At 33.7% G+C, this 15,615-nt stretch overlaps 1 protein-coding gene across 1 annotated transcript in view; it reads right to left on the bottom strand.

Moving 5' to 3' along the window:
- TINAG (tubulointerstitial nephritis antigen) overlaps positions 1-15,615 on the bottom strand; it is a 92,182-nt gene that overhangs the window by 54,479 nt on the left and 22,088 nt on the right. The window contains exons 5-9 of the mRNA XM_025991227.2: positions 11,857-11,980; positions 7,462-7,612; positions 5,004-5,184; positions 3,300-3,345; positions 315-438 (exon numbers count right to left, since the gene is read on the bottom strand). Of these exons, the coding sequence (XP_025847012.2) occupies positions 315-438; positions 3,300-3,345; positions 5,004-5,184; positions 7,462-7,612; positions 11,857-11,980 (626 nt within the window). The remainder of the gene's footprint in view (positions 1-314; positions 439-3,299; positions 3,346-5,003; positions 5,185-7,461; positions 7,613-11,856; positions 11,981-15,615) is intronic.

Below are 15,615 nucleotides of genomic sequence, written 5' to 3'. Positions count from 1 at the left end.
ATTTGTACCCTTCCCCTGCTTATGCCACGTACAGAACTTATTCCAATAATATATTTCCCTTACCCTTAAAATAGATTTCTAGGACACACTCAACTGAGAGATAGGAAATGGTCATCTTTTCCAGAAATACTGAGTTACCCTTTAACCAGACTTTAAAATAATGACTAAATAGTGCCAAAGTTTGGATAATCTTTAATTTGTATGGAACTGTCTCCTACCAAGGAGAATTCTGGCACCTGCATGCACTCTATACATGTATGTTCAGTTTCATTTTCCAAAAGCATTAAATGAAAATTTTAAAGAAATTGCCTTACCCAGTGAGTTTGACAGCATGTGTCTGAAGCTTTTGATATTTTCTTGATTCTTCATTTGTTCTGGTAATGTGTCTATATATCCCTGTCTTATAATGGAAGAAATCTTCATGGACTTGCATTATGGCTAAAATAAAACCCAACAGAATAAAACAGTTTTAAACAAATCTCTTTAAAAATCTTTATTAAAAAAATCTCTATAAATTCTCACAGAACAATCAGTGGTTAAATTGCCAGGAGGAGAATCTAAGAAGGGACTTTGCAATTCAACTTAATTTTCTTTCCTACTTGATTTAATTGCTGCAATACTTTTTTGTTGTTTTTCTCTTATAAAAACAGCTTTTAGCCATTTAGAATATTACTTAAGTATACATTATATCTTTAAAACACCATCTATTCTTAATTGACAGAAGCACTATTACCAGAAATTGAGACCCTTGCAGAGAAGCCCCACTGCACTTGGCTACTGATTGCTGTTTATCTATTAACCTTGGACTTCACCATGAGCCTCTTAAAACTCCAATTAAGCTAACTGAAGGGTGAACCTGGCAAACAGGGCTTAATGCAATTGTCCTTAATCCTTGGAAGTAAATACAAACCTTTCCTTGGTGAGTTTGAATAAAAAGCAAACCTTTGGCAAAAGAATACTCTGACAAAATTCCATTCTCCTGGCTCTCAAGAGGTAAGCCACTGTTGCATTCTTTTTTTCTTTTTTTTTTTAATATTTTTTGTTGGAGTTCGATTTGACAACATATAGTATAACACCCAGTGCTCATTTTGTCAAGTGCCCCCCTCAGTGCCTGTCACCCAGTCACTCCAACCCCCACCCACTTCCCCTTCCACTATCCCTTGTTCCTTTCCCAGAGTTAGGAGTCTCTCATGTTCTGTCACCTGCTCTGATTTTTCCCACTCATTTTCTCTCCTTTCCCCTATAATCTCTTTCACTATTTTTTATATTCCCCGTATGAGTGAAACCAAGAGCTTATACATCATAAAGCTCTCCTTCATTCCCTTATCTTGATTACTTCTTTTCTGTATCATGTGCTGCTCTGTTGGAGGGCTTAGACAATTCAGGGTGAAGACTTTAAACTTGTAGAAGACATAAATTTAAAATATTTCTAGGTGGGACTAGATAAGTATACCTTGATAGGTGCACAATGCTTGTCTGTATTAGTTTGACATGCTTTTTAAATAAAATAAAACTAAGGTCATAAGCATTTGATAGATCCTAAAATTAAGCTTCTATTCCCAAGTCAAATACAACTTTTTCATGTCCCACCTTTTATTTTCTTTTTTAATGTTTTATGCTTTTTCTGATGCCATTTAAATATTCTCAAAAGAGGTCAAATCTTTATCTACTTCAAAATATATCCCTTCCAAAATAAATAAATAAAATGAAGTAAAATAAAATACATTCCCATAGGATTTTAAGAATTTATGTAACTGTAATTTATGCAGATCTTCCTTTGCTCTCATTTCAGCACCTAAACTTATTTTTAATTCTACAGATTTTAGAAGAATGCACACAGTGCTATTTATCCAGCATTCTATAGCCTTTTACACTCTTTTGTACTGAAAGAGGAGAAAATGCTCTGTTTGCCCAGGCAATGCTGTGCAGACAAACACATTGCATCTACAGCAGGATGAGTCAACCAGCTCTTACATAAGTGTGAAGACACTGCTAGTGGTTTTTCTCCTCTATAGAACCATTGACCCCTTCAGCTCTTCTCAACTCTCCCTAAGAACCATGAATGCTTCATTGCTGAGAAACACTGACAACTGAAGAAGTGTGGGACAGAGACCATAATAATTAACTTGAAGGGGCTCCTTCCTTCAGTTTCTGACACCAAAACAGACTTGATGAGTTTATAAAGCTATAACTACATAAGTTACTGTAGTGCAACTTTACTTTTGGAAAACTGCAGCAAACTTACTAAACAGAATTGTAACAAGGCTGAGGGCAGAATGGATGGAGCCCATCTTGATTGCAGCTCTATCTCCTGCTCCTGGTTCAGGCTGGCAGGGGGTATATTCTTGACACCCACGTTGAATAATTTGAATTTCAACTTTCCTATTTTAAAATGTTTATTTTTGATTCTTACCATGATTTCCCATTTTGATTATTTTTTATTCATTATGTGAAATTCATAAGCATTTAGGTACTTGACCATAAAATAAACCTAAGGGGCTCTCAATTTAAAGAATTATGATCCAATTTTCTTCTGAGTGATTAAGAGAGAAAGACATTTCAAACAGTACCACAATGACTTGAAGATTCAGAGAGCTTAAGTAATTTACTCAGTCATTTAAGTAGCAAATGTCAAAGATGGAATTTTAAATTCAGGCTTGACTTCCAATGCCTGTGTTCCTTTAAATTTGTCGCACGAACTTAACTTACTGAAGCATGCATGTAAATTACACATGAATCCCTTAGTCTTATAAGAGCCAATTAAAATTACATAATTATAAGGGGAAAAATTCTCATTTGTTCATTTTTTTAAGATCCCAGGATTTCTAGAATTAAATTCAGAACATGTTTTGTGTTTAGTGATTTTTTTTTAGATTTTTTTCTATAGCTAAAGTTTGATTTTTTTTTGATCCATTACCTATTCTCTTTAAAATGAAAGTGAGAAAACTTCTAATACTATGCATGATTCTTAAATACAACTGAAAAAATAAATTAGCTTCACCACTTACCATGTCATATTTGACTGTTTGGTCTATGATCACTTTCAGAAGGACTTAGCTGACTTCATCAAATGTGTCATTAATATTTAGGAATTCAATTTGTGAATGTGTCTATCTACTTAAAATGGCAGATAATGAAGTTACTAGGTAAGAACATATCCTATAATTACACTGATCTTAGAACTGTTGAAACTTTATGAACACTTAAAACAAGTTTTTCTTAAGCTCCTCTTGCATGAATTAAAATGTAATGTTGTTTATTAATGAAATAAAACACAACCATATTTCACCCAAGCTTACCTTGAACTGGTCCATTTTGCATGATTTCTTTCATTATCTCAGTTTCCTAGAAGGAAAAATATCAATGAATATCATTATTGTTATCAGAACATACTAAATGTATTGTGTGGTATATACTGTTAGGTGCTATATAATCTATTTAAGAATTATACAATCCAATGTGCCTTGACCATTTATAATTTACTTTTAATCATGCCTTGAAATACTCACATGTGAAATACCACATTAAGTTACTAGAGACAGGATGCACCCGTTTGTTTTATTGACTTCTACCACTGCTGGTAATTTTGGAATAAAGAGGAAATAAAGTAATAACTTTTTATGGTCACGAATAAAAAATAATTAATTAAAACCATGTTTTAACAGTGGAGATTTGTGTCATTTCCATTCTTTTGATACCAAGAGCAACCCCCAGATGATGGTTTAGTGAGCTTCCTCAGTGTAGCTATACTATATAAGGATTTCTATGTTGTCGCCCACTGTGTGACACAACCCTTAGCAAAAAGGCAGATCATTCCCTTATTCATTCATTCATATATATGCATTGATCACAGAATATATACGAAAAATCAGGACAGAAACAAATATTAACCCTGTAACTGTCCTCAAAGGATTTACATTTTGGTGGACTAGATAGCACAACTAATTGCATTATGATATAATAAGTTCTACTATAGGGATCCCTGGGTGGCGCAGCGGTTTGGCGCCTGCCTTTGGCCCAGGGCGCGATCCTGGAGACCCGGGATCAAATCCCATGTGGGGCTCCCGGTGCATGGAGCCTGCTTCTCCCTCTGCCTATGTCTCTGCCTCTCTCTCACTCTCTCTCTCTCTGTGACTATCATAAATAAATAAAAATTTAAAAAAATAAAAAAATAAGTTCTACTATAGAGACAAGAACAAAGTTCCTAGGGATGGAACAAAAAGGAAAATTAATACTATGTAGGAGTCAAGAAAAGTTCACAGACAAGATAAAGTTTTGACCGGGGCCGTGACCCATGTATGGGATTCTGCCAGATGGAAATAGGTGGGATAAGCACTTGGGTCAGAGGAATCATCACCTGGCTAAGTAGAGAAGCATGGAGAGCATGATGTATCTAGGGAGCAGACAGTAGTCCTATTTATCAAGTGCATTAGGAGCAGGTGGAGGGGTAGATGCAGGCAGGACAAGAGTCTGTAGAGGTAGTAGGTCAGAACCAAATCAAGCAAGAACTATATGCCATGGTAAGAATACTAAACCATAATATAAACCGTATAAGTAACTGGAAGCCACTGAAGGTTCTATTCTGAAAGTGAGGTCTGGGTAACACTGATATGATGCAGTAAAATTTGCCCAGGCTTTCAAAATGAAAAACTAGAATCTAAGAAGTCATTTTCCCATTAGGACTATATTTACTTCAATTATTTTGTGGAGTAAGACAAAGGATTGACACAATGAGCTACTACACCAAAAAGTCAGGGAAAAAAGGTTTGATTTAGCTTTTATCTGTCAAGTATGTAAATATGTGCCATAAAATCATTCATTCTGCTAATGTTACAAAGATCAAAAATTGAGAGTCTTTAATGGACACTTTAAGATTATGAAAAAAATATATCTGAAACTAGAATTATTTTAGGATATAATAGTTTTTGAATAGTTTTAAGAACAGTAGAGCTTTATCTTTTTGAGAAAGTTAACCATTGTTAATACTTGCCATTTAGACTTACATTGGAGGAGACTCTGTATGGAGGAGAACATTGGTAGATCCTGTTCGATTTCTCAATGTTGTTGGGACATGGCTTTGTGGCATGCCGTTTTCCCCTCCCATCAGACCTACTTGCCATAGCACAGCCATAATTGGTAGCATTTTGGTCCTTGAAAAGTGGATAGCATGCATGGGATACCAGTCTATGAGGAATAAGCAAAGAGGTAATACTTAGGAAGATGCCATAATATATCCTATGTGCCATTTTACTGAAGTAAACATTTATAAATTTTCCCAACTCTTTACATGTGTACCTTTCAAAATGCAGATTAATTCCAACACACCAGTTCAATATACTCTACTCTGACCCCTCATTTATATTATCATTTTAAAAAATCTTGTTTCAATCCATTTTAATAAATAATTTATCTACAGTATAGAATTTCCTAAAGATTAATTTTCTACAGTGACTGTCAATAAAATCTGTAGCAATATTAATAGGGGAAGGACTTCATTCCGCATTTATAACTATAATATAGAAAAGCTACATTTAATGTGAAAGAGAGGATTTTATGATTAGATGTGCATAATTCTGTAAGTTTTATAATTAAAGCTGTTTTGTTTTACCCTTACATTTTTATTGAGTTATAAGTACCTTCTCATAAGATTTCACTTATGTTTCTGTAGTTCATGATATTTCAGGAGAGATACTATACACTAATATAATATTAAAAGTTAATAGAGTAGAAAGATATGAGACACATACATTGCACAAAACAATCATTTTCAGTTTCTGATTTTGAAACTGAACATGGAAAAGTACAAATTATTTGGTACCAAAATTAACATCATTTATTTAATATAGAAGATCATAAGGAAAATAAACAATAAAAATTGATTATATATATATTCAATTTGAATTAGCCATAGAAGTATCCAATAGGTTTGCTTCAGAAAAATTCAAGTGTTCAACCAAGAGAATCTGAGCAAGAAACATGATGGAAGCAAAGCCATTAAAGATTATACACACTTCAAAAAATTCTTGCATTAAACGTATTACTTTGGGATAATGAGTGCTATATATTGAATTGTGCCACCCCAAATTCATATGTTGAAGCCCTACCCCTTAACATGATGGTATTAGAAGGGGGCGTTTGAGAGATAATTAGTTTGAGGTGATGCAGGTGGCATCCCACCTGGAATTAGTGCCTTTATAAGAAGGGGAAGAGATACTAGTACTCTCTGCCATGTAAGGACACAACAAGAAGACAAATGAGAAAAGGGCTTTCACCAGAACTAAATCAGCTACTATCTTGATCTTTGATTTCTCAGCCTCCAGAACTGTGAAATAAAGACCTGGTGTTTAAGCTTTCCATCTATGGTATTTTGTTATGGTTACCTAAGCAAACCAATATAGTAAGATTTAGTTGAGTCTCACTGTTAATTTATACTTCTAAGCTTTTAAAGAGTATTAATTTTTGTCATAGTACAAAACAGAAGCCAACCAAGCACTACTATACCAGAGAGGTATCAGCCTGAGTTGTTCATTCTAAGCACCACATTATTAAGCAAAATGTATAAACATTTATTTAAATAAATTTATTGCCACCCATCAATATCTGACATCCATGCTCTCATAGCACCTGACTGTTCTCTAGCAAACCTAGAGTACTCAGTGGATGATAAATGGATAGGTGAGCAGTATATATGTATATTACTAGTAATTAGCTGCAACTTCCTTACCCAAATAACCTAGCTTTTGGGTAGATTAGCTCTTATAGTAGATATGAGAATGCAGCAGGTATCAGACTACATGGGAGTAAGAAAATATAGCCTGCCTTTTCCCATCAAATGGGATGGTGACACTTAATGATGTTGATAAGCTGAGGCAAGTATAAATTATTTATTCATCTCAGTCTTTTTTTTTTTTTAGATTCTATTTATTCATTCATGAGAGACACAGAAAGAGAGGCAGAGACACAAGCAGAGGGAGGAGAAGCAGGCTCCATGCAAGGAGCCTGATGTGGGACTTGATCCCAGGACTCTGGGATCACGCCCTGAGCCAAAGGCAAGTATTCAAATGCTGAGCCACCCAGGCATCCCTATTCATCTCAGTCGTAATCTAATTTTTACCTGGAATTATCCATCTACCTGAGTAACTGAAAGGCTCAGCAGAGGTATCAGCATATCTATTCCCATTGGGACTCTACTGAGTCGTTTGACTCAGAGCAACAAGACAATCCTTACTTAAGCCTTTCTATTAATTTAGTGAGGAATGTATACATGTCTCAAATAATTGCTTCCAATAGTTTATAATCTTAGTAGATAACAAGTATAGTGTATATTTAAATGTAATATACACATTTATCTAAGTGTAGCTTGTACATTTTTTAGTAAAAATCTTGCAATTTATTTTTTCTTTATTCTAACCCCAAACAGAACTCAAGAATCCTAGAAACGTATGTTGGGCAGCTATTTACCCACGTTTTCTCAGGAACCACCAAGCCCTATCAATGCTTCCACTATTGCATCCATGTCGGTTCTTGGCACAGCAAGAGATCAAATTCTGAGGGGACAGATTGGCTGTGTATAGACCGTTGGACTGAATTGCTATTCGATCAGCTGCCACACCTGTTTCAAATAGAATATTGATTAATATTCAAATGGTACATGGCATTTTTAATAATTTACATAGCCCTTTTTTGAATCCTAGTCTTTAGAACTTTATGTAATTTAAAATTAAAACCAATGTCATTAATGTATCTATATATTCCAGCAAAGTCAACTGGGTCATAATTTCATTCTTAATTTTTATCCAATTTTGGTATTGCTCAATTGTCTTATCAACTTCAAAGACTTTTCTAGTCCATAGTTCCTTTCATGTTCTATACAATTATGAATTTTTCATTAAGAAGTCTGTCAAACGAAATTCCTTGAGGGCAAAAATCATATCTCATTTACATTTGTAACTCCTGTACCTCATGAATAGTCACAGATAAATATATAACTTTTGAAATGAATGCAACTAAATGGAGGAAATTAGAAAAACTTATCATAGAAATACTAACTGGAAATTCATCATGTTAATCTGATATATTAGAATAAATTGAATCTTAGGTTTTTAAACTGGTATTTAGGTTGACCACTCAGAAAACCATTCAAAAGCTAATCTATTCTAATATGAATCTTATATCTAAAAACTACACAGCACACTTTTATCCTTACAATACTTTTGAAAATCATGATCCTAATCTTACTACATAGACATGGAATTCACCTTGTTTAGACTTGATATAAATTTATAACAATATACAATTTCCATGGTTGTTGGGACGCCTGGGTGGCTCAGCAGTTGAGCATCTGCCTTTGGCTCCGGGCATGATCCCCAGAGCCCCGGGATCGCGTGCCACATTGGGCTTCCTGCTTGGAACCTGCTTCTCCCTCTGCCTGGATCTCTGCTTCTCTGTGTGTGTGTGTGTGTGTCTCATGATTAAATAAATAAAATCTTTAAAAAAAATTCCATTGTTTATCAGTTCATTCCTTTTCCTAACACATATTATTGACTGCCTACTAAGTGACAGGCACTGTACTAAGCACTAGAAATTACAATGATGAACAAGAATCACAATGCTATCCTCACAGAATAATAAAAAAGGGAAATCAATCTATCAGTAGCAGAAAACTATTTATCTTTTTGATTATGCTACCATCATAAACATGAATGATAATATCATGAGAAAATTTTGGTACAAATATTGTTTTGTGTTGTTCGATGGCTGGTATAGTTTGTTCTTGATATTTAAACATAGTTACTTTTACAAGATTTTTTAAAAGATTTTATTTATTTATTTATTTATTTATTTATTTATTTATTTATTTATTTATGAGAGAGAACGTTAGCAGGAGAAAGGACAGAGGGAGAGGAGAAGCAAACTCCCCACTGAGCAGGGAGCCCAATCAGGGGCTCCATCCCAGGACCCTGGGATCATGACCTGAGCTGAAGGTAGATGCTTAACCAACTGAGTCACCTGGATGCCTCTAAAGGTAACAAAGTCATAAACTTTCTTTTATCCATCCAATTTTCTCGAAAGAAGTTGTAGTTTTTGCTCATTAAAATTGTCTATATACTAGAACTTCTCAAGGCGTTAATTTAGAATTATTTTAAAATAATTCATTTTTAAATAATTCATTTACATATGTATTTCTGTATGTACAGAGTTTTTTGTAACTACAGCATATGTACAATTCTGCAGTGCAATTTTGGCACATCATCATGTGCCAATTTTAAATGCTCAAATTTTAAACGCTCAGTATCTGTTCAATCTATAACCTCCTACTTCCCTGTTTCCCGTCTCTTACTGTGCTGGGATATATTTCATAAGAGCAAATGACATTCTCCTATCACCTCTGCTATTCTCAAGAAAATAATTCTCTATTTCATAAAATAGAAAATTTTTGATGCTTTGACTTCTAGTACAAGGGTTCAGAACCAAATGTAAATTTGAAAATGTGAGTGTAACTATTCTCCTGTTCAAAAAAATACTTTGACAACAGTAGTCAAGGAATCAGTAACCTGGCTTCCAGGACCATTTCTGAGTTAGGGTCAGTCAATTCATCGATCTGTGACTCTTTTATAAAACCAAAGACTTGAAAAATGTGACTTCCCTCCCAGCCCCATGAATCTGTAGATTCCAACTCAAGGGTAAATATTTTAAATTCCAACAGAAGAGCAATATGTTGCTCTTCTACAGACATTTCTGAATCTCAGTGAATGCTTAACCCAAATTGACTTGAAATACTTAAGAATGCCACGGTTTAGCAGATTGTTTTCCACCCTTCTTTTGAAAACTTTTATTGGCCTTTACCTCTGAGACACACTCTATCATTTTCCTTGCTTATTTACTCTATTTATACATTTACTCTGTGACGTGCATCACTCCTGACATTTCAAACTCTTTCACCTATTCAGCTTCTGACATCTTGCTTGAATTTTATTTGGCCACATAACTATTGTTTTATATATGTATATATATTTTTTTTCCTTAGATATTTTTCTTTTTTTTTTTTTAATTAATTTTTATTGGTGTTCAATTTACCAACATACAGAAAAACACCCAGTGCTCATCCCGTCAAGTGTCCACCTCAGTGCCCGTCACCCATTCCCCTCCAACACCCGCCCTCCTCCCCCCTTCCACCACCCCTAGTTCGTTTCCCCGAGTTAGGAGTCTTTATGTTCTGTCTCCCTTCCTGATATAAATAATAGTGAAAGGGAATATAAAGGAAGGGAGAAGAAATGTTGGGAAATATATGTATATTTTTAAATGTCCTATTTATTTAATAGCTTTCGACTTCTTTGAAAAACATTTTTTCTTATTTTAACTATTACTTTCTGACACAATTTTCTAGATCCTTAAAAGAACCTAGCTTATTCTTTTGTTTAAACACACTCAGAAAAAAATAGCATGAGCCTAATTTGTCATACTGAATACACACAATATAAAGCCATCTCATCTGAAACCACGAAAGTGTTGAAAACCATCTTTCTGATGTTTTGGTGAATTAGGTAGGGGGACAAATCCAGACTTAGCCCTGGGCTGAGGCCATCTGTGGGGCTGGGTTCTGAGGACACCAAAACATGCCATCTAAATCAGGCTAACAAGTTAATCTTCACTATTTAACCAGCAACATCTTTCCTAAAATATGTTCAGAAATACTAGCTTTAACTGAAAGCAAAATTCTTATGATACCATCTAAAAGGTATAACACATTAACTACATGAACATAAAATGACAAATGATTTATCTGATTAAATATCTTTCCATCAATGCGAAACAAGGCTCAAACAGGTCCTCTATTTGGATCCCTAATGTGTGAGGACAAATATCAGAAATCCAGAGAACATTTACTTCAGAGGAATAGGAAGTAGCATAAACTTAACAGATGAAGCTACTCCAGAGGCAAAATTGGCCAAAGGCATCATTTCTAGAACTAGCTGATACTATGAGCAATGATATTTGGAAAATATATCAGTACTTTTCTGTCCAAAATAATATCACCCTTCAGAGCTGGTTTCTCTAAGAACCAAAGTCCCTATTTTATAATGCTTTCTGTGCTAAGACTATTTCTGAGCACTCATGGAATTACCTTCAAAGCCTAGAACATAGTTTTATGAAGGCCTTTGATTGTAGCCAATCAACATCATGTTAGGGTTAAGTTATTTACTGGAGTATGGTTAATACTCCTTTGAGGATAACATAGAGACCAAATCTTAAGATTAACCTGAGTATTGATTTATTGGACTTGTGAACTTATATGAAAGTAACTATAAAAGTAGTATTCCTTACACTTTTGAAGTAACAGCAGTACTAATTTGGAAGCTACTCTTATCACTTTAGAGTCAAAGCTATAAATTTGTTTTTAACTAAAATTATAAAACCCATTGAATCCATTATTATTTTGTTCTGAAGTGTTTCTTTACATCAGAGTAGTTTAATAATGAGGCATATTTTTGCAAATTTATAGAGAAAAGAATTATATAGTTATGTGTAAGTTCATATTAATATTACTGATAATATTATGATTAAAAGGTATCTTATATTCTTCTTATCATCTGGCCTTAACTCTCAAAGGACAAACAAATTTTGGGAAATTTGTTGCTCTTTTGATTTATCCTCCATTTAAAATTACACCCTAGAAATCAAGACCAATTTTCAGAGTGAAAATGGTCAGGCTGCTTTCTCTGGTCTGAATATGATTTTATTTTGACTAAACATTAACATTTAAATATTCTAAACTTTAAAACCTTTTAATTACTGTACCAAAATCTTGAGTTAAAAGGAGAATTATAAGGAAGTAATTAAAATGACTTTTATTACTTGCAGTAGAAAATGCCCATGATGCAGCACAATTTTTTTGATCCAATGGGCCATGAGTCCATCCAGGCCATTTATAAGAAGCAATAAAAAACTCTGGAAGATCAGTTGTTGCAGGTAAAGAAGCCTATAGAAGAGAGGCAGACATGTCAGATTTCTTCAAATGTATTCCAATAACCATTATAAGAAAATGCCGTGACCTTTTATAACATTTATCAGTATTTTTTTTATTTTGTACACTCATGTTTTCTGAATGACATCCTTGGAAGTATTAGTAGTGTAGAATTTCTATTTCATATATATTTAAAAATAATTTAATGCAGGGAATCCTAACATAGAGCAAAATCAGAAGAACAAGACGCAGAATTTTTTCTGGGTTACCATATAGTGCAGTAATTTTAGCCATTGTTTCTATCACCTTGAATCAGAGTTTGGGTCACCCATATGAAAGACTACATGGTGTTATTTAAACTTGACCTCATAAATAACATTTATGTTTATGTCCCTTCTTATATTAGAGAGTGTGATTCTGTCTGAAATTAATTTTGAAATAATGCATCTGTGGCAACTATGCATTACTACACTAGAAGGTCCAAGGAGCACCAATTTTACACCAGCCATTGGGAAACCAAACTGGGATGAATTGGTTGATATTCAGAAAATCCTTGAAGATTAAAAAGGGCTTCAGAAAATGTGGAAGGCCAAATATACAATGCCATTATATCTTCAGAGCCCACATCCAAGTTCTGACACAGTTTCAGCTGTTGTCTTTCCAAGAATGTAAGTTAAAAGTTATGCTCCATTCAAGTCACTCAAAGAAAATCTCAAACAAATACCCTGGTTTTGTCCCCAAACTTTTCTAAAAAGTGACAATTTTTACTTCCATAAAGAATAAGGACTCGAACTAAATAAGAATTTTTTTATATTTTTATTACTTAAGCATACACACATTCACACACATCATTTCTAAGAGTGCTTTAGAATTTTCAAAGGGTTCTAATACTCAATATTTTATTTTAACTTCTCAATAGTTCTATGTTTTATAATCATGGCAAAAATTATTCACTGTATTTTATGAATGAGGCTACAAACTTCTAAAAGTTAAATGACAAGCTAAGGTTAAATAAGAAATACCTCTGAAATCAGATCCAGGTTTTAGAACTTTTAACACTAAGTTCCATTTATCATTTACTTACTTTATCAGAAATATGTTAATATTTTGCAACAGAAGCAAAATGTTTATAAAAGCTAAAATTTTACCTACTTAAAAGTTTTATGATTGTGCACCACATTAAACAAGTCAGGCTACTGATCTGATGTCTTGCAAGCAAACTAACTTCTGACAAGTATACAATTGCTTCAAAGACTAAAGGAAGATTTGGGATTTACATGTCAGCTTGAAAAGGTATCCATCGAAAATATCTATAAATTTGAATTTTAACGAGAGTTCAGTTTTGATTTAAAGAAACTATTATCATCTGATAAGAAAGTTATTAAATCCTGAGTTCCATTACTAAAAACACTCCTATTCAGATGATGGAAGAAAAGAATAGAAAAATGTCAAGCGGATCACAGTAGAGGGCCTACATTATACCTTTAAGAGCAGTATCATGGGGTAGCCCGGGTAGCTCAGCGGTTTAGCGCTGCCTTCAGCCCAGGGTGTGATCCTGGAGATCTAAGCTCGAGTCCCACGTTGGCTCCCTGCATGGAGCCTGCTTCTCCCTCTACCTGTGTCTCTGCCTCTCTCTCCTCTGTGTCTCTCATGAATAAATAAATAAAATCTTTTGTTTTTTTTTTTAAAGAGCAGTATCATGGAAATCCAAGTTAGATCCTTATGCCATTAGACTGACCAGACTGCAGAAACCGAGAGTTTGAGCAGGATAAATTTACTGCTCTGAATAGATAGTCCCAGAGAGATAGATTCACTCTCCAAGGGAGTCTTTCTAAATTTGATGGGTATATACCCATCTTATTAGTTATTAATACCTTCCAATTTTATTATTATTGGCATATCAGTATGCTTTTAAAAATTGATAGTACTAAGTTGTCTCAAGTTTGCAGAAAAACAGGTACAGTGTTGGTTGTTATTAAATACTTTATAATTTAATAAAATAGCTAGGGTATTTTCCTTCTGCTCTGTTGAGGTAATAAAAATACAACTATTACTTCACACTTATTTCAGCCTGGTTGAGTTATTTAGAATTTGACGTCCATATGCCAAAGCCAATCAGAATGGTTTGCACATGGAAGTATGCGATAAATGTCTCATGATAATGAGGAAATGTAGATCAAACTGGTAGATTTAAATTCTTAAAAAAAAGTTTCTTCCCCCTAGACACATTGAGTTGGATTATAAATACCAGTCTGCTTTTGTTGCTTTTCTGATTTATTGCTTAAAAAAATACAAATGGTTAATCTTTCTCAATAAGATAAGGCAATATAGAAATAACAAGCAAAATGACATTTTTATTGAAAACATATTTACCAACTCACTAAGCCAGATCCAATTCATAAAGCTCACCTATTGGATCTTTCAGAATTTTTATCACTTATTTAATATTGCTTTTCCTAAAAATAAGCTCATAGGATTTGAAGATCAACAGGCGCACACTATCTTGCAATTTTATTTGCCTTATGATATCAGATAATCTGATGTAATAAGCAAAGAGAAAATTTTATATCCCATTATTCCTTAATTATTGCATGCCTCTCTAAAGTAAGAGTGTTTTATGGGCTTACAAATAAAGGTAAATATCACAGAATAATAGCTTTTAGGAATAGGTAACAGACGTCTGGCTTCAACAAACACTGTGTGTGTGTGTGTGTGTGTGTGTGTGTGTGTCAAAAGATAGCTTAATAAAACAAAAGTATCTGAGAGTGACAGAAATTTCAAAGTGACAGTGACTTAAATAAAATAGAAATTTATTTTTAAAAAGATTTACACTGTGGCATATGGGCATTTTTAATTCTTTTAATTCTAATGTTTAGAATGTTTATGACGGAAAAAGTTTCCATCATAATCTAGTATTCCAAAATGAATATTAGTCAAATTTGAGATTAAATTTTACCAGTCTCCTCTATTTGATATTTCTATTTAAAATTAGAGATTAAAAATATTGGGAACAAATATAAAAATTAAAGGCAACGGTGAATACTGGAGAATTTTTTTACAGTACTTCCTACATTTAATCGAATCAAAATCTCTGAAGGAGTAATGCAAACATAATCACAGAGCAGCTTGAGAACACTCCAGTCGAATTCTGGACATTCTGAACATTCTTACTATGAGCCCATATCTCCACAATATCTACTATGTGAGTGACCACTTCTATCTCTGATTGCACTTGCCTCCAACTTAAATTTGGATAATCAGAGTGACCTGAGAATCAAAAGAAGGCAACAGAGAATATCATTCTGTTCTGCCCTTTACAATCCAAGGCATGAATACCAAACAAAATCTTCTAAACTATTTGATATTAGAGAGTATAGGGCTAATTTTCTAGATTCTAATGGCAAAATGAATTTTTCATCTTCAACAATATTTGTCTTCATGCTTCCAACTCTGGAAGGATTAGCTTCCAGGATATTTTTCTAGTTTCTACTTCTAGGGTAATTTTTTTAATGATCTGCTTCTATAAATATCAATATTTCATGATCACACTATGGCAGGTAGTACTAATTCTTCTCCAATCCTTCCCTTTTTCATAGAATTTCCTTTTATTCACATAAGTAGCAATTTTAGCTCGTTATTTGTAACTCAGA

The sequence above is a fragment of the Vulpes vulpes genome, chromosome 1, assembly GCF_048418805.1.
Source record: "Vulpes vulpes isolate BD-2025 chromosome 1, VulVul3, whole genome shotgun sequence".
Lineage (NCBI taxonomy): Eukaryota > Metazoa > Chordata > Mammalia > Carnivora > Canidae > Vulpes > Vulpes vulpes.
The sequence above is the reverse complement of the archived record's forward strand: the minus strand, read 5'-3'. Positions and strand labels throughout refer to the sequence as shown.